The 19,791-nt window shown below is 37.2% G+C and overlaps 1 protein-coding gene across 2 annotated transcripts in view; it reads left to right on the forward strand.

Moving 5' to 3' along the window:
* The window catches only part of asic2 (acid-sensing (proton-gated) ion channel 2), a 344,015-nt gene extending 324,224 nt beyond the window's left edge, over positions 1-19,791 (forward strand). For both annotated transcript variants that reach the window (XM_032587728.1, XM_032587727.1), the window contains 7 exons: positions 5,180-5,330; positions 5,654-5,710; positions 12,683-12,836; positions 14,125-14,216; positions 14,758-14,837; positions 16,010-16,078; positions 17,824-19,791. In XM_032587728.1, coding sequence (XP_032443619.1) covers positions 5,180-5,330; positions 5,654-5,710; positions 12,683-12,836; positions 14,125-14,216; positions 14,758-14,837; positions 16,010-16,078; positions 17,824-17,925 — 705 coding nt within the window. In that variant the 3' untranslated portion in view covers positions 17,926-19,791. The remainder of the gene's footprint in view (positions 1-5,179; positions 5,331-5,653; positions 5,711-12,682; positions 12,837-14,124; positions 14,217-14,757; positions 14,838-16,009; positions 16,079-17,823) is intronic.

Genomic DNA, 19,791 nt, shown 5'->3' on the forward strand with positions numbered 1-19,791 from the left:
TGAGCAACTCTAAGACATTCAGCAGGAGTGATTGGAAACTTTATTGGAATGTATGCTTAGTTTTGAAAAGTGTTTCTGGAAAGCTCCTAGAAATGCTCCTATGTTTCTGTCAGAAAGTTACTTTGAAATTTTATTTGAAATTTAAAACAATTTTATAAACATTGAAAGGTTTTGACTTTCTAACATATTTGTCATTCTCCCATTGAATTAATTAACTTTTACACTACAAATCATCAGTATAATTCCTTTATTTCTAATGGAAATAAATATGGAAAAATTGGATAACACATGCAAAACAAAAAGTTTAAAAGTTTGATGCCAAATGAATAAAAATCTCAGACGTCTTAGTGGAAGGGGCTGCTGCAGAAGGTCCTAAATCAACGTTGGCAGCGCCAAAGTTTGTGCAGCAGCAGGCTGAGGAGCAGGTGGGGAGTCTCTGTAAATGGTACTCCATCCAGATGGGTTGGATCAAATGATTATTTTCAGATTATCTGTGATGCCGCAATGAAACTAAGCAAAGATGGGCATCCTTCCTGTTTGTTTGTTTGTTACATTGCGGTATTTTAGCTGAAACTTTCATCATCTGCGGCTTATAAATGCCAAGAAGCAGAGGGAATTGTTGAGTTTACTGCTCTGAGGAAAGGTTTGCAAAAGGCTTTTAGTACAAAACGTTTACATATGTTCTATGAGGGAGTCATGATCACCGATCAGTACTGAGTTTAGTTTTAAAGTTTCTGGATATGGGTGGGGGCTAAAGCAAAACAAAAAGACAATGGAATGCATTGTCCCATCAATGTAGGTATGGAAATAGTGCTGTTAAATGTTAAAATTATACACATACATGAATACTTTAACACAATTAATTAGGTTTTATTAGAGCTGTCATTCCTTGGTTTGTTTCACTGATATCAAATTACTTTAGATGTATTTCCACTGCAAAAACATAAGAACCAGAGTTTTATTCTGGCTGTAGTTTTTCTCTTCCTCTAGGACCAAATCAGACAAAAGTAGAAGGAAATCTGCCACAAAATTGGCAGAAGATTTTTTTAGATGGACCCTGAACTAAAAGTAGGGTTGGTATGGACAAGATGTCAACCATTTCTTCTCAGTTGAATATCCTGATTTCATTGTCGTCATCTCCTCCTCAGGATTGTTGATCAGTCTCTGAATTTAACTTTGAATGGATTTCTGTGTCTTTCTGTGTGCCCATTGTTGCTGTTAATATGAGGCACAAGATTTGTACAAAGTACTTCTGAGTCAAATTGATTTGAATTACCTCTCAGAGCGTAGCCACTATGAAATTGCCATAAATTACTACTTTAGATAGCTGATTGCAATCCCAATCTCAACCCTGTTCTTCCTTTCTTTCTGGTAGTCGGGATTGGTGTGATTTGTTTAAAATCCAATATGCCTACACAGTTCCACTGGGTTTTTAAGTGGCAGCCCATATCTTTAAACTATATTCACTGTGAAGCAATCTGAAGTCAATATTGTATTTGTCTGGTTTTTTTATTAATCTGCCTTGTAGATCAACTGTCCAGTGACAGTTAGCATCACCTTAATTGGCTCATTTTGTTTGAAAAGTTTTTCCTCAAAAGTTTTTAAGTCATCTCCGTGGCAGAATTGGGATACCCAGCAGAAAAAAGTAAACAAAGAACAATTTTTACACACTGTAAGAAAATATTACCATTAACAGGGCTGGCTAGCCAAAATTGATATCGAGGTAGAGCACCAATTTAGGGTTTTTTCATACTTATTTTGCTATCTAAGGAATTTAGACTGCATTAAACCTCCCCTAGTTAATTGTTAACAATTATTATGATTACTCCGATGAAACCTGAACTGAATAATTCTGCACTGAACAGAACTTCATTAAAACACAGTTTGCTATCTGTGTACCTTTTACTGATGTTAGAAAAACAGAGCTATTTCACTGCTATTTCTGTGTTTAGGGCAGAGGTGGGTTGGTCCTCAACGGTCGATGTTATGCATATTTTAGATGTGTCTGCGCTGCACCACACCTGAATCAGAAAATTTAATTACCTCTGTGGTTTGTTTCCAGATTTAACCAGCTGATGTTCCCTTCATGCAAATCAAGTGTTTTCTAGCAGGCAAACATTTAAAACATGCACAACACTTCAAAACTGCTGTACTTAGAGAAGCCAAATCCAGAATTAACTATTTATGGATTTCACATTACTTAAATCACAGGCTTGATTTGTAAGGCTACTGTATTTTTAAAGAATAAAAAGTTAAATTTCTTCTCAGCCTTTTCCTTATGACCCATATTGCTTCAATGATGTTTGTAATGAATGAATGCATGGTGAATATTTTCATATTAATGAAAAAGTGCTACTTCTAGTACTGGCACATTATTTCACTCTCAACATGGAAGAAATATCTTGTTATAAGTGAAAACCAATACGTTTTCTCAGTATTATGGAATGGTTGACTTTAAACAAGCTCATATAAATTGTTTAAAAGTTGCTTGGAAATTAGTTTGGTCTCATTTCAAGTGTACTAAGACATTTGCACAAGAAACTAGACCAAATATATTTGGTAAGATTTTGAGTTTTTGGAGTACAATGATTTAAAGTACATTTTGAAATGGCTGCACAGGTCAACTTATTTTTTTCCTAATCCAGTCCTGCTAGTGCATCATCACTGCCATTTTGTAAAATACCAGACCCAGAATGATCCAATCAGATTAAATCCATGCACATCTTATCTTTGTCTTTCAAAGTCGGTCAAACGACACTGAATGATTAAGTCATCCTGGAAACAAGATGAGATATTTCAGCTAAGAGTTTTGGGACATTTCTTCAATAAAGTTTAAATGTGACCTTCCCACATCAGAGCTCAGTGTATTGAAGTAATAAACAGTTAGAGAGGAGACATGCTCAACAATGTGTAGGCCTCCTGAGTAATGAGGCTCTCAGGGTCTGTGCTCGTCTCCCAGCCCTGTTCTGTGACTGGCAGGGCGTAGACGAGTCGTCCTCTGCATGCCTGTGAAAACGCTGCTCCTCTGAACAGAAGAGGAAAAAAGGGCAAATTTTACCCCTGCTAATTGATACAGAGCTGCTGCAAGTTTTGACCCGTCTCCTTCACCTTCTACTTTAAGTTGTTTTTTATTTAAATCTAAGAAATAACAATCAATATTATGACTGACACCATACCTAAAAGAAAGATCTAAATATGGCCGTGTGGCTCATTTTAAAATGGTGATAAGTGAATCTTGGTAACAGATACCAGTCAGTCTGCCTGGAAAATTTGCTTAACAAAGAGATTAAATTAACAGATTTTAATTAATACCATCAGACCTACATCAAAGCAGCTTTAATCAAGCGAACTTCTGGGCCGACAGAGTCCTCATGCAGCCTTTTTTTTTTTTTATTTAAGCTCTCTGAATTCAGTAGTAGTCTTTCAAATTAAACTAAAAGGGCATGCTGTTCCTCTACCACAGGACGGCAATATTTCCATGGACAAAACATCTTTATTTTTCCAGGAAGACTCCTAATTCAAACCCAGGGTCTTTGTATTGCTGGTTAGCGCTCTGCTCAGAAATCCAACAATAACACATAAGGGTGGTTTTGCTCGAACCCACTGTCCACAATTTGCATTTCAGCTCACCCAGGCAGCACTAATGGGATGACCTCATTGTAATTCATGCTGTTATCTACTTTTTAACAACATCCCTGGTCTGCAGAGCTGTATGGCCTAATTAAAGTATTGCTCTGGTACAACAGGGGAATCGAGCATGGATTAATAACACATTGAGTGGCCCACAAGCCTTGGCTTTTATTAGATAAGACCACAATAAGGTCCACAGGTCTCAACATAGTGAGAAGTGATATTGAATTATCTGATTACAGAGAATTAATCAGATCTCACATCAGCTACATCTGACTTTAATTAGGCCAGAAGGTGAAATGTGAAGGTGATTGTAAAGGTTAAGGATTGCTAAGAAGAACATTTTTTATATCTCTGACATAATTAATAGCTTCTGAATGTCAGTATATGGCATGTAATTGCTGCTGGCTTTGAGAAAGGCATATTTAATTATAATAAGAAACAATTTAGCTGCATCCAAATGAATGAAGGTTTCTGGACACTGAAATGCCGAGCTTTCCAGACTGCTGCGTGGATTTAGTCTAAATCTATTGTTCTACTCTAGTGTTGCTAAGATAATAGCATCTTCCATCTTGCACCATAGCTGAGAAGCAATATCACCTGAAAAGAAATCAAGCCAAGGCTTCAAATTCTGTCATTACCAACAAGCAGAGTGGAGCCAGGTTTAATCTGGCAGGATGGTCTACCCACCCAAAAAAACGTCTTTTGGCAGAACAAGCTGACTCACTTGGGATGCTCTGAGATGACAGCAAGGGAAACTGGGAACAGAGGATGATGGATACAAAGCAGGGCTGGACCTCGATGCCTGTGCTGTGGAGCAGATGGGCCTCCATGCTGCTCAGCCTACTGTCCCTCAGTCCTCATCTGTCGTCCCAGCCTTCACGACCACAGGAGCATTTCTACGTGCTTCCCTCACTTTATGTTGGGGGATTTTTGTCATAGAGTCTGGCTAACTGTTGAATTATTGTCTGCCGAGCCATCTTGGTTCTTGAAGCGCTCTGCCTCCATGTGATCTTTGGAATTCAGTTGGTTATTTACAAAACTTTTCAGTGGTTTTTACTTAGTTTTTATTTTCATTTCTATTTGTTTAAAGTCACTGAAAAGTGTATAGTTTACTCGTGTTTATTCAAACCTAATAAAGGAGCCGTCCTTTCAAAGTGCCAAATTTTACCAAGTCTTTTTGGTATAACATCTTAACAGGCTTGAAATAAGATAATAATAACTTTTCAACAAGAAATAGGAGCTTATTTTAAGTAAACAATTCCTGAAAAAGCACCAGTTCAACTGGCTGATAATGTCACTTATAATAAGACATTTTCCCCATGAGACAGTGATTTGCTTTCTGAAATCTTTGGGTCTTTTTTCATGCTAGTGTGTGACTAAGAAAATGTAACTCTGCTTTCAAAGAATGTTGATAATTCCAGTTATTTTATAATTTAACAAGAAGACAATAACTTTACTTCTGGCCTTAAGAAATAAAATGTTTTGATTTTCTTTTCCAGTTGACAGAGAAAGTTAACTGGACTCCTGGTTCTCTTCTTCCCCTCAGTTGACCTACCTGCCTCCCCCATGGGGAGAGTGCGAGTCCAAAGCTCTGGAGTCGGGCTTCTTTCAGGTCTACAGCGTAACGGCCTGCAGAATTGACTGTGAAACTCGCTACATTGTGGAGAACTGCAACTGCAGGATGGTGCACATGCCAGGTAAGCATCTCTGTTATACTCTGCGATGATGTATCGAGCGTTCATTCATCAACAAGAGTTTTCAGCAAGGTTGCAGTATTTTCCAGGAGATTTACCAGCATCATATTGATATGACAAATCAATACTGGATTAGTTGTTGGCATTTTAAAAAGCCCTAGGACTACAAGGTGTACCTGGGAGGTACATGGAGGCTGTTTCTCACAGAAAAATTCTCATTCATTCACATTTTCACTTCATTTGTTAGGTTTTCCAATAAGTTCATGTTTAAGCGTCAAGACTGATTAAAGAGCTGCTGTAATGTACAATATTTATTCTGTTCCCAGGTGACGCCTCCTACTGCACCCCTGAGCAGTATAAAGACTGTGCTGAGCCTGCCTTGGGTAAGACAGCCTGGACACACATGCACTCACCCCTACAAGTCAAGAAGAAACACATACAGTAGCATGGTTTATGCATGATTACAGCCTCTGAAAATGACTTGGCAGAGACTGTTGTGGAGATGAATTTTAAAGAAGTGAAAGATGAAGTCAAAAAAATATATCTGGTTTATAAGAAATTACTGCAAAACAATTTACTCAGAGAACAATTAAAAAATACTCCTACTCGTTTCAGAAACTTTTATTACGTTCTGCGGTATAATCAAATTGCACTGATAAAACTGCAGATTTTTCCCCATATCACTGGTGAAGTGCATGAGGTTCAGATGGTAGCCATCTTAATCTTTCCACTTTTGTGTGAAGGACTCAAGTCTGTAACCAGCAGCAGAGTCGACAGGGACCGCAGTGTTAGAGTTCAATTTAATGCATGGATAGTCAGAGAGATAATACATCACAAAGCCTGGACTGACGTAAATGGATGGAGACATGTAAAAGGTTTTAGGAGAGTTAACTTCTTCCTTCCTATTCAAGAATTCATATATAGGGATTTAAAATGTACCTGTACGAAGTTCAGGTCCGTTTTGGTTCTTTTTTTAACATACACAAAAAGGGAAACAGGTAAACATTCACAGAAGACCTCAACACCATCACTGAGGTTTCATCTTCAAAATCAGTTTTCTGTTTCTTTTTTTCCTGAAATTAGACAAAGAGATATGAATAGAAATACAATGTTCTACATTAAATAAGTAGATCCAAGCGTCAATTTCAAGAGTAGGGTATAAATATTAAGCAAAACAAATGAAAGTCACTAAAAATGTATCTCTATACTCATACAGATGTCATTAAAATCACATTTGATGTCATTTTAATCGGTTGGTAAATAAAGACCTCAAAGAATAAAAAAAATATATTAATGACATAAATTTTTGGCATTACAAGCAACAAAATCTACTAAGAGAGGAGGAAGGTCTGCCAAATGAAAAATGAACAAGCTGTATAATGAGTCTCTAGATGGTGTCACCTCCAACTGAAGGAGAAATAAATGCCTCTGTTGAAGTGGAGACTCAGGCTGAAGTAAAATTATATAAGAAAGAAACAGGAGGTATGGGAAGCTTTACTTTAGGGAGGAACTGAGAGGTGGAAAAAAACACAACCAGCACATCATTTTATCTGGAGTGCTATTTGTAGGCTGACCAAATGTTCTTGAGAATATTTTTAAAAAATAAGTTTCTTCTTTATTTGGAAAGAAGCAGAACAATCGCAAAGAAATCTTATTTTGGCTTTGGTTTAATCCAACTTGTGCAAAAATTCGCTACTCCATTTTCTACCTTTACATTTAAATGATAACCATTTTAGTCATGTGTCTACGTTGTTGCAAATCTATAGATAATCACAGAGAAAGAAGCTAGGTGTGGCTATAGACTTCTTACTATTTTATGCATCCATAATTACATGGGTTATTTATATGCTGTATTTTTAATAGTTCAGCAATATGGGATTTTTAAAATTAAATTTATAGACGAAGCCCTTTAAGTTTGATCTTTTTATTTAAACATTAGTTCAGAATATCCATAAAAAAATAACTGAGGATAAAGGATTATGCTGCAGCTTTATGGTGTTTATATTCTCATTTTGTTCCAAAAATCCTGGAATGAGCCAAAACATTTTCAGGAAGTGAATAACAAAAAAAACTTCATAATTAATATTGACTTTGAAGAAGCAAGTTGTGTATATTTATTGCAGTTATCATTTACAATATGGTTGGACAGTAACCCATTTTTGATGCCATTTAAGACCTTACTTGAGAAATGTTGCAGTATGGTATTGTTGTCTCCATGGAAACAACTCTTTCTACTTCTCGAGGCCCTGATTGTGGAATTTTTAAATGATCCGTGAGGAATCTTTATCCTCATTACCTGTCTCAGATACATTTCCCCAGGTTACGTCTTTGGCGTTGATTATGAGACACGGCCATGTTTGCATGGCCAATTTTTACAATTATGGCTTTTTATCTTGTGCATGGTTTGCTAAACCATGTTATTCATTCATTCGGAGGCAGAAAATGAGAGGCTGCTGAGGCTCTTTGAACCCAGAGCACAGATATAGACAGACAGTCCTTGACGTAAGAGAGAGAGACATGCACAGAGCACAGAGCTTAAACACAGGTCATGAAGTTTTATGATGCACTGAATTTGTGTATTTTAGTCCACTTCTGATTAACTGAACTACACTTTTTCCTTCCTGTTAGAAGCTGTAAATATCACACTGAAACATGCTTCAGTAATTGCTTCAAACGTAAACACTTCCAGCAACACCTCATGTGTATGTTTTGATTGCTATCCATGTTTAAAATCAAATTATTCCTAACCCAAAAAATTTTATATATTACGTTTGCAGCATCTCCTAATGATATAAGCCACAAGTTTAGTTCACTTTTAGCATCGTTGAAATGGACTGATGACTTTATACATCTGGCAGCATCAACAATACATATACTTGAGTCTAATTCATATTCACATGTTGGAATATTCCTGTTTGGTCAAATTAAGGTTCTGATAGAAAAGCATCAAATATCAGGGAAACAATGTAAAAGTTTGTCTGCCACCATGATAAGGATGTGATTGCTGTAAGGTCATTAAAGATATTCCAAATAAGTGCTCAAATATGCAATTTTTTGAATGTAAAACAAAAATAGATTTTTAAAAATGAAAATTAAGAGCAGTGAAAATGTCAGCTCTTAGACAGAGGAAAGTTGTTGTAGCATTTTTTGGGGAGCAGAGAGCGAGTCTTTGAAAGAGCTCCGCTGTCTCTGCTGGAGGTCCTGAACCGCGCGGGCTGGACTCCCCTTGATGGAGAGCAATTTGTTCCGTGACCTCTTGACCCCGACTTATTCTACTTATGTCCACATCCTGTCCAATAAGTCTACCTGCCCTTTCAATGACTTTATCGAATGTGTTGACATCCCTGGTGCTTCCTCAGCTTACCAAAGTGGAGTAGATAACACTTGCAACTGCAGACTGGAACGAGATCTGCAGTGTTTTGCTGCACACACTAAAGATCAGTTTTCTTAAAAAATAGTCTCCAGTCCAGCCTGGTGTTATGGTGGAAAGTCATTTAATCTAAGCTAAATACAGGGAATTGTTACGACGGCTAACCCTCAACCCAAAGCCATAACATCACTGCTGCTTATCAGCCTAATGTAAAAAAAGTAACATTAATTAATTGCTTAAATCACCCAAATTAATGGAAATAAACCTTTTTTATTTTTTATAAGTCATGGCTAAATTAAAACTTAAGTAACAATATGAATTGTTTTGTAGAAAAAAACATTATACAGTACAGACCAAAAGTTTGGACACACAGTTGTGTCCAAACTTTTGGTCTGTACTGTATATATTTTTGAAAAGGTATTAATAACTTGTTTTAAAAGTTTACTGAGTGGTTTCTAACCCTGTTAACTTACACAAGTGGTCAAAACACCATTAGTGCAACATTCTCTCCCCTCACAGCATTCTGTCTGCTCAGCCCACACTTCTCCCATCAAATGGTAAATTATTTCTGCAAAGCCAGAAAGGTTTCCAAAAAGCAGAAAAAAGGCAGCCAAGGGCAACAATACCTGCAAGCAATTGGCATCAAAGCTGTACACTCCCACACCATAAGGATATTTAGTGCAACATAATGTGACTGAGTAAGCACTCTGAAGCAGGAAGTTGCACTATATGATGTAGGAAGGCAGAAAGATTTGGTGTATTTTCCTGCAGTTGGCTTCCCCGTTCAGAGGATGCTGCATGCACCAAAGTTTGATTGGATTTTTATACCTCTGTAACTGTGTCCCTTAGGTTATGGAAGCAAATCTTTATTGTTTTTTTTTTTCTTTTTTCTTTTTTAAGAGACTGCTGCATCTTTTGGATTCTAACATCTCGTTTTTCTAATCTTCCTTGATTAGATGCAGACTGCCTGATAATTGATTGTAGTTCCTGCTGCAGCAGCTCAGTGATCAGTTCTTCAAAAATGGTGCAATAGTTGGACTCTATCAGTAGTTCTGATCCATTCAAGTTGTTTTTGTTTTTTATGAGGTAATATTCCAAAATATGCTGGGATTTAAGTTTGCAAAGTAAGAATGCCGTAAGGAGCTTATGGTAATTTGTTCTAAGTAAGAGAAAATGTGTAAAGAAAGTGGACAAAAGGTTTCAAGGCTCGGACAAAGAATTGGTCATTTAAATGCGCAGAGAGGTGCTCTTATGAATCCAATAACGTCACATTTGAATAAAAAATAAGCCACCACTGTGGAGCTGTATTAAATCCTCTCTCTCCCTTACATGTCTGCGAGGCCCCGGCAGCTATTATTGCACCGTGGGGGGGGGATCTGCTTTTTGCTCTGTGATCTGCAGGTCTGCTACAGAGCTGCTAGAGTGAGGTGCAGCTCTGAAAGCATTAACCCATTTTTATTTTCCATTCAAAGAATAACCAGTGAATTTCCTGAAAGAAAAGAAAAACTGAAATCTAAGGATTTCTTAAAACTGTATTGGATAGGTGTTTCAGTAATGCCATCTGTTTAAACAATTTTAAAGTCTCCAACTTTAGTGAAGGGTGTTTGAGCGACAGACACTTCAGACTGAGCTATATTTGAAAGGCTTGTGTCTCTTTGCATTAGAATCATCGCTGTCTGAGTTTTCCTATAGTAAGCTGAAGGCGTCACACACAACTATTCACTGAGGGGTTTTTTCCATCTTCAAGCTGCCAAAGTAGAGCCCTGAATGTAGCTTTCTGTGGCGAAAATTTGTTGCTGTCAGGGTGAAGGCTGTTTCAGCTGAAGCCGCTCCAGGGCATGTTTGTGTTCACAGCTTTACATTCTTCCCCTCTGTGATGCAGACTATGACTTACGCTGTCATTAGAGCTTCTGTGGAGCAAACATTTACACGACCTGAGCCGCTGTGTAAAATGGGGCAGTGTTCAGCAGTCATGTTTGCTCTCCTTCTGTCCTCATGTTGTGTGTGTGTGTGTGTTTTTTTTATGCATGACCTTTGAATTCAGGTGGAATACAAAAGCGAAATGTCAGATCCACTTGGCTTTCTGAAGCTCAGAGTGTGTAGAGGCAGAGGCTGAGAGGCTACTTTAGTCTGAAACTGATCTGTTTTCCATGTTTATCACATTTGTAAAAAATAAATAAATAAATAAAATCCCAGCAGGCACTTCACAGTTTCTGTGGAAATTTACAACTAAAGCTGAAGAGTACATCTTCATTTAAAAAGAGCTACCTAAGCTGAGTTATGTTTCTGTATAGACAGAAAATAAGGCACTGAAAACATAATTAACTGCAATTAGATGCCTCTCATGATTATTCTATGAATTATTAGATTCATAATGTCACCTATCTGCCAGGAAATGGGACAAGCAGATTAGCAACGTTGTCAGAACTCTGTCGGCTCAGTAAAATCAAAGCCTCCATCCCTCCTGACCCGTCTGAGACACTAATCCATCCATTTATTACATCTCAGTCAGATTACAGGTGTTAATCAGGCATTGCTAATGGGTCTGCAGGCAGTAGAAAATGCAACAGCTCCTCCTGACTGGAAGCAAACTGCAAAATCACACCAGCCCTGGATTAGAAATCTTGCACCAGCTTCCTATTTATTACAGTAATCAGTTTAAAACTGTATTTCTATCTTTTAAAAGTTGTAACGACTTGACCTGACACTTCTAATCTGATCTTCTTTGCTATTACAATCCGTCTTGGTCTCTTGTTCGTTGATTGTAGAGACAAGTAGAGCAAGTCCACCTTTTCTCGTCACTCAAACAGCTAATCAACTTAAGTTTCTGCCTAGAATATATATTTTTTCAATCACTTCACCTGTAGTTAAGCTGGACATCAATACGTGTGTTGTGCTACTTTTGATAATTTTGCTAGCTTTAGTTGTCGTTTGCTAAGTGAACCACTTTGGTCAGCTGTGGTTGTTTTAAGTTATTTTATATAATTAAGTATGTCTTGATTTGATTTTTCTAATATTAACTTGAATGATATCTTAAGTTTTTATTGATGTAAATTTATGGCTTTGTGTGAAATTTGCATGAAATGTCAGAATATGCTGACATTTAGTCCTGGCTGTCTTCTTTATATATAACTTCAAGTGCAAATTGTACAAAGTCAGGCAGCTTTTTTCAGTCAGTAACTGTCCTAATTGATAATATAATTCATCAATAACGCTCTAACAGGGCAGAGACAGCCGACCAATCGTAATTTTGTTTGCACGTCATTGTATTGTGTAAAATACGTCCTCACTGTGTGGTCATTACCTTTTTACTGCCCTTGTGCAACCAAGAAACTCAGTCCTTAATGCTCCAATAAATCTGCAACGGAGAAGAAACTGTTTTGTTGTCCTTCTCCTTTCATTAAATGAACATGCAAAGTTTTAATAGTTATTAAACTAAAGACTGTCTTTCCAGTTCCACACACTAAATATAGATTTTTATTTTGTTGTATAAAATTCTCACATATCTCTTACTGAAATAAAACACCAATTAAAATGCTCTGGCTGGCATCAGCTGACAATTGATCTTCTTACATAACATTAGATTAATGTGTCCATTGTTTGATCTGCAAACGACTTTCCTTTTGGCCCTTTATTTTATGAGATTTTATTATCACATCTCAACCGAGGTCCTTTAAACAAGAGTTATTTTTTCATTGTTATATTTAAAATGTCTCGAGGGTAGAAGGCCTTAATGAAATTTGCACAGGGTCAGCACAATATTCATGAGTCCATCAGAAGCTCCGAATTAATAATGTGATGGAACCCAGACAGCTACAGCCTTTTAAAGTGGATGTGTCAAAATATTTATGACCCTGTTGATGGAAAAGACTGACTATGCGCCTAAAATGTTTCCCATTTCTGTCAACTTCATCCCATCCATCATCAACGCATTTCATTTTCATCGCCCAAATTCCTGCGTGGCCATTACCATTTCTGTCCAAAGCTAAACTGTCGGCTGTGGAGAGCAGCAGCTGCATGTGCAGGACGCCGTGCAACATGACCCGCTACAACAAGGAGCTGTCCATGGTCAAAATCCCCAGCAAGACGTCAGCGCGCTACCTGCAGAAGAAGTTCAACAAGTCAGAGAAGTATATCTCGTGAGTAGTTGTATTTTTCTAACAGTTTGACTGCAGCAGGACCTAAACATTTAACGTTTAAGTAATATATTAGCACGTAACAACTGACTGTTTTAGGTTGTCAGACTTTTTCTGCTTAAAACGATACAATTTGTTAAAAAGACAATTTCTCAATTGACTTGCTATGAAATGTTTAAAACGAATATATGTAATAAAAACATCTTGTTATCATTTTTGGAATTACTCATTAAATATAACATTACAATTATCAGCCTTCAATGGATCTATTGCATATAGGCACAAGAGTTCAAATCTTGTTTTATTATATTTATTCATAGATGGGTTTTTAATGACTGAGAAACTTAGATTTATGGAGCCTTACAAAAACCTGTTCTTATTTTTAATGACAGAAGTATTAAATATATTGTATTTTACTTTGATTTCACCCAACATAAGAAAGTGCATCGTTGTAAACATGAGGTTTTTTTTCTAATTTTCCAAGTTAAAATCTGATAATTATGTTATGCATTTCTAGTTATCCTCCCCTGTTTAGTACTTTGTAGAACCACATTTTACAAGCCTTTTGGGATGTGTTCTGACCCACTTTGCACATCTTGTCTCCTGATTCCTACTTCAGGTCTGAACTTTGACAAAGCCACTCTGACATGCTTAGTATGCCTTGGCCTTAACCTGTAAATAATATAAAAATTGCAGCTCTGAGTGTATGTTGTTATTATTCTGCTGGAAGGTGAACCTCTGGCCTAGAATTGAGTCTTTGCAGCCGCTGACAGATTTGTCTGTTTTAATCCACTTCACAACTTCACCTCTGACCTTTCTGCTGTGATTCTTGGTCTCCATGTGGCTTTCTAACAAAAAACCTTCACACAGCAGCTGGATTTCTACTGAGATCAAATTACAAACATGTGAATTTGATCACATGATTAATAATCAGGAGACTTTTGAAGGAAATTGGTTGCAGTGGCTTTTATTTAAGTATATTTAAGTATATTTTGAAAAAAAGAGGCTGAATAAAAATGCACATCACACCTTCTTTTTTTATTTGTAAAAATGAATCACACAAAATCTAAAAATACATTGAAGCTTATGATTAGAAAAAGTTTTAAGGGTTTGAAAGCTTTTGCACTGCTTGTCCAACTGAATGTGATTACGTGCTAAGTTCTATAACATAGATAGTATCAGATACTTTTGCTGCACCTACAAGGGCGTTCTCCGTCCATGCGGTTAAAAATCGTTCATCATTACGTTTCCTACGTTAGAAAAAAATCTGACTATATTTCCTCTTTTGCAGAGACAACATCTTGGTGCTGGATGTGTTCTTTGAAGCTCTGAACTACGAGACCATCGAGCAGAAAAAAGCCTATGAGGTGGCAGGATTACTGGGTATGTCTGCTGGACTGGCCTTCATTTGGCTAAACCTGGGTTCATCGCTCATTCATTTATTAATCCTAGATATGCATCCGATGACATTAATGGTAATGGGTCACCTTGACATTTTTGATTTATTTGAATTTTTATCACTTCTGTCCCAGCAAGCCTTTTATTAGAATTTATTTCCAGAACTTGTCTGTTAAGTTAGATGGATTTCTGTGAATGTTAAAGGTTTGAAGGTCCAGAATTAACACAAAAATGGAACTATTATCCAAAACTCAAGAAACTGCTCATAACCCTGCTCATAGAACATTTCCTTTAAGTAATGCCAAGCCTCTACGCAAGTTATTCTGAGAGTTTTGAACACATCTTTATCATTGGAAAATACTGATAAATAGTGTTTTGCTTTCTGCCGCCTCCTTGCTTGAAGCACTACAATAAGCTAGCTCCGTGTAAAAGAAAATAAATATTTTTTTCTATTTGTTAATCTTATGATTTGAGGTCATGTGGGCCATTTCTTCTTTTTTCTTACTGCACACACATCTTTCTGCAGGTGATATTGGAGGACAGATGGGTTTGTTCATCGGAGCCAGCATCCTCACCATCTTGGAACTGTTTGACTATGCCTATGAGGTCAGTGACATGCCTTTTTTTTTAGTTTTACATACACTTTTTCCAAAAGCCGTTTTTAGAAAACAATATTGTAAAATCATCAGCATGGTGAAATGAAACTACATGACGCAGATTTAATGTTTGTATACCAACCACTGTGATAAAGTCTTGAAATGATTTTTGAGAAGCAAAATCTTTATCTCCCGTTAAGTAATTACTATTTTATAAAAAAAGAACAATTTCAGTACAGATCTACAAAATATCATTTGTTTCTCATTTTGCTTTTTTATCACACTTAAATATTAAAGTTAGTAAAGTTAATTATATTAATCAGACTTGAGAAGATTAAATACAAAAAAACACTTCAAAACTACTCCAAGAACAAATAGCCGAGTGATCCAGGAGATTTCAATCTTTAAGTTCAGCCATAATAATCATTTCTCTTAAAGTTTGGTTTTGTTCTGTACTTTAAGGTATGTTACCATTTTACTTAAAAAACTGTTTTACATACCGAGTCAGTGTGGTGTTAGCTTCACTGCAGTACTGAATGGTACAGTGATGTATTTCCCGTTTAGTTTCCATATTTTTAAAAAACTTTTCTTCGAAGTTGAACATAGCAGGAGCTTTTGTAGCATCTCATTTCAATGGTTTGTTTTTCTGGTTCTGTGAAAAGCTGAAGCACCGACTACCAAAGCAGCTGAAACTAGAGTCAGTGTCGCTCACGCTAAAAGCAGATAAAAGCCGGACTTACTTTAGAGCTGGCTGAGATAAAGAGCCACGGATTGTAAATTTCTATTACGTTTTCTCAACTGAATGCTTCTTTTTAAGGCTTTTGTGTTTCTTTCAGCTTCATCTTTTTTTCAGATGAGCGGATAATTGTCTACACTTTTTCAGATTTCTAAAATTCAGAGAGAAAGTAATTGCAAAGATTTTTTTTTTCTTCTTTTTTGCTTTTATTCTGATGGCATAATTGAAACATTGCTATCTAAAACCCCCAAATCACCCTGTTCTTTCTCTCCAAAGCTAACCTGGAGAGCTTTTGTTCTGAATCATACTGGAATGATTTGCTTCTTTATATACCATCCATGTTCACCTTGACTACAGCCAACTTTCTCTCTGCACTCAGTGCAGAAGAAGAAGAACTGTTTAGATGCTTTTCTACAGAGCTCTCTGTGTTACTTTCTGATCTACAGGTGGTGAAGGACAGATTACTGGACTTACTCAGCAGAGAGGAGGAAGATGAGAGTCATGCTGAGGAAGTGGTACCTTTGCATATTCATTTCAAATCATTTAGCATGTGGATTTTCTATCATTTTCTTCAAACTTTGTTCTTTTCTGTCTCTGCAAAAGCAGGTGAAAGAAACATGAAAAATGAGTGAACAGTTAAAAGCTTTTTAGCTTAAAAATAAAAGAAAACTCACCCTGTAGATTCATCCGTATAATGAAACCTATGTGTCACCATAAAGATTCAATCAACAGGTTTGTTGATGGGAGGTTTTTTTAAAGAAAAAAAATTTGTCTGCGATGTTAGTCGAGAAGGGAAGTAAAAGTGTGTGAAGCAGGTGTGAACAAAGCTTCAGCACTGATAACTTACAACACGAGATGTCGCTCTGCAGATAATTTTGATTCTCTTCTCTGTTCAAGGCAGATAGAAATGACACTGTTGCAGTTTAGGCAAAATAAATATTCTTAGTAACAGAGACAACACACCGCCTTCTGAATATTCTGCCTGTGTTGGTTTTGCAAAAAAAGCAATGGCAGTGCAAATATCGCAGACAGGAACAGAAGATTTGGGCACACAAAGAAGTAACAGACACGGTTTGATCTGTGTTCAGATACTATTGTTTGATTTTGGAGGCTTCTCTGGCACTCGCCCATAATTTATTTCTTTCTCACAAAATGAGATGCTGGTTGTGTTTGAGCGTTTTGTTTTTAGATCTGGAGAACAGTTTGTTTTCAAATATGACATGAGTGCATTTATATCATTGTTAATTCATATGAAAAGCATGCGTTTTTCAAACTCTATATGAAAACTGTTTTTTATTTGGCAGGAAGTGAATTTAATATTTCTTTGACAGCATTTTATTAGGATTTATTTTGAATGTCATTAGACCTTATTACAATGTTTTATGTTTTATGTTTTATGTATTCTTTTTAAGGAATACCTTAGATGTGATTAAACAGGCTTGTCTCTGTAACATTATTTCTCTTAAAACACAAGACTAAAACTAAGCATTGCTTGTTCTGTAGCGTTATAAATTACATTAAATCATATTAATGCTTATTATTATATATAGACTTTGTTGTTGTCATACTGAGGCTGTTTATACATTTAAAAATTCCACCAAAAAAAATACATGTTCACATTCTGGGAGACATATCAACAGTGAATATTTAAAACTAGTAAAAAATTGATTATATGTAGATTTTTTTATTTTTAAATTTGCAAAATAAGGTCATTTATATGAGGAAATTGTACAAGTGTTGTCAGACATTCAGACAAATATTTTTTTACCATAACAACAGAGATTTTTCTAAGACCTCTGGTATGGCCTATATGTGAGTGAGAGTTTTGTTTTCACTTGATCTGAAGTTCAGTTTGGACACTTTGACGCTGAAAACAAAAATCGTTCTTGTAAATGAAAGTTCAAATCTGAGGAAAGCACACCTGGCTAAATGACTTTGTCTTGGTTTTTCTTTGACTCAAAAGAGACGTAGTTCTCATGTTGCTAAGGCTTATCTTGAAACATTTGGTCCCATGAGTATCTTTACTGTTTTCATCTTGCCTTTTGTAGCACAACTCAAACTTAACAGGAATATTTCTCTTAAAATTTTGCTCTATGTTTGGTTTTACTCCCCATTCATTGTAGCAGAGATGCTGAATATTTCTGCTGATTTGTTGCTGTTTGAAGCACCCTCACTTGGTTATACAAACCAGAAGGGTTTGTAGGCGTGTTCCTGCTTCGGCTCGATACCTTTTAAAAGTCTTTCCATCTTTCCTTCTCAGAGCTCCTGTGACCCAGTGGCAAACCACTCAGAATCCATCAGCCACACGGTGACGGTCCCCCTCCAGACGACGCTGGGCACCCTGGAGGAAATTGCCTGCTGAAGTCCACCCCCGCCCTCCCCTTCACAGCCACACATACCCAGCAGCGAAGAGAAGTCCGCCTCCACCAGGTTTTGCTACAGATCCCTGTTGTAGCATCCTGCAAAAATCTTAACTGGATGGCGGGGAGGAGGCAGTGGGACTGAGGACAGGCTGTGCTCCGTCACTGCCCTCTGTCTGAGGCACTAATGGGGATTAAGGAGCTGTCAGCTGGATTTCTCAGCTTTTTTCTCTTACCTTGGACCATAGTGAAGGACGGGGAGCCTCCGCTCTGCTGGCCCTTTGACGGGGTTTCCACATATATGCACAAAGAATATCAAAGACTGTGTGGGACGCATCCCTACTGAGGGGTCTAATTCTTCTGCAGTATATCTATGTAAAAATCAAAAAAGAAATGTTGACATGTTGCTCACTGCCAAAATAGCTGTTCAAAACTGTTCTCCAAACTGCATGTGTTGATCTATCTTGCTCTCTTTGCTGATACATAGGCTGGACTTGCAGCTTTAGAGTACATGTGTGCCATTTTGTCTTTCTACCTGCAGGAAAGTCCTGTGCTAAAGGCCCAGGTGAAGAATCAACCTTTGAATGTACAGATTGAACAGACGGTTGTCAAAGTCACCAGTCACAAGTAGATGATCATTTATTATTTCAATATTATAAGAGAATAAGCCAGATATTATTGGTTTGGTTTGAGAAGAAAATATAGGCTTTACTTTTTCCCCCCCAACAGAAAACAGTCAGATATAAATATTTTTCTGCCCGTATTTTGTTTCGTTCACATGCTGTATTTTTGTTAGTTGGTTTTAACAGCTGGCAGGTTTGCTGTGTGACTCCTGTAGCATTGAGTTTTTATTTACACACCTCATTGAAGGTATGTCAGACCCTAACTATGAATTACCAACTCCTGGCTGCCGCATCTCATCGGAGCACTCAGCTAATTGACACGGAGTCTAAATTATTAGCTTACCAAACAAGGAGTTATGTACACAGAGGGATTGTTTGGGCATTATTTGATTAACAGAGTGTCAGGGTGATGCTTAAGGTTGACTATTATTATTTCAACAAATCTCTCTTTATTTTTATCCTCAACTAAAAGAGGATAAAAATCACAAGCTTGACAATTTTAATTAGTATAAAACTACAACAGAAGCACCATGAGGAGGCAGGATGACTTAATCCAGTGGGTTTGCTGTGTGAGCTGTAAATACGTTTTTAATTTTTTCCTTATGAAACGGGTACCCAGCAAACACACCTGACGCAGATCAGAAACAGCTTTGACTCCAGGTGAAGAGGCGTGGTTGTATTTTTGGCGGTTCTGCTCAGTCTGCAGTTCTCGGCGTGATCTGCGCTTCGGATTGGCTGAATTTGTGAAAACGAAGGCGGCGCTCTGCTGCGAGCATCACACGTCCACCTCAGGACGGATTCAGCTGGATCCCTCAGAGATTATCAATGGCTCTACACCAAAAGCTCCTTTGAGACTGATTAGAAGATTTAGTGAATCTGAATTTTCTATTTCCAGTCCCTGATCATCCTAGCATGGTCTCCGTCATCAGAGTAATGCGCATTGCAGGTAGGAATGAATTCAAGTGCTTTGTGAGAGTTTGAATTATGATTTCCCATCTGTGTGGCGTAGCCTGCTGTCTCTGTATTCTCTCTCATGTCGTGGCTTCTGACGAACACGGTGCTCTGCCGGCCTGGGGGAACGTGACATTGATGCTTCTTGCCGTGGCAACAACACTGGCTGTTTCCTCTCTTCTTCTTTGGCTTCAGTTGTTACTGCAGGACAGCGTTTTTCTCATTGTGTGACGCAGCATACAGTGTGTGTTTTTAATGTGAAATGATTAAATGAAAAAACATGTTTTACAGTCA

Source organism: Xiphophorus hellerii, chromosome 16, assembly GCF_003331165.1.
Source record: "Xiphophorus hellerii strain 12219 chromosome 16, Xiphophorus_hellerii-4.1, whole genome shotgun sequence".
NCBI lineage: Eukaryota > Metazoa > Chordata > Actinopteri > Cyprinodontiformes > Poeciliidae > Xiphophorus > Xiphophorus hellerii.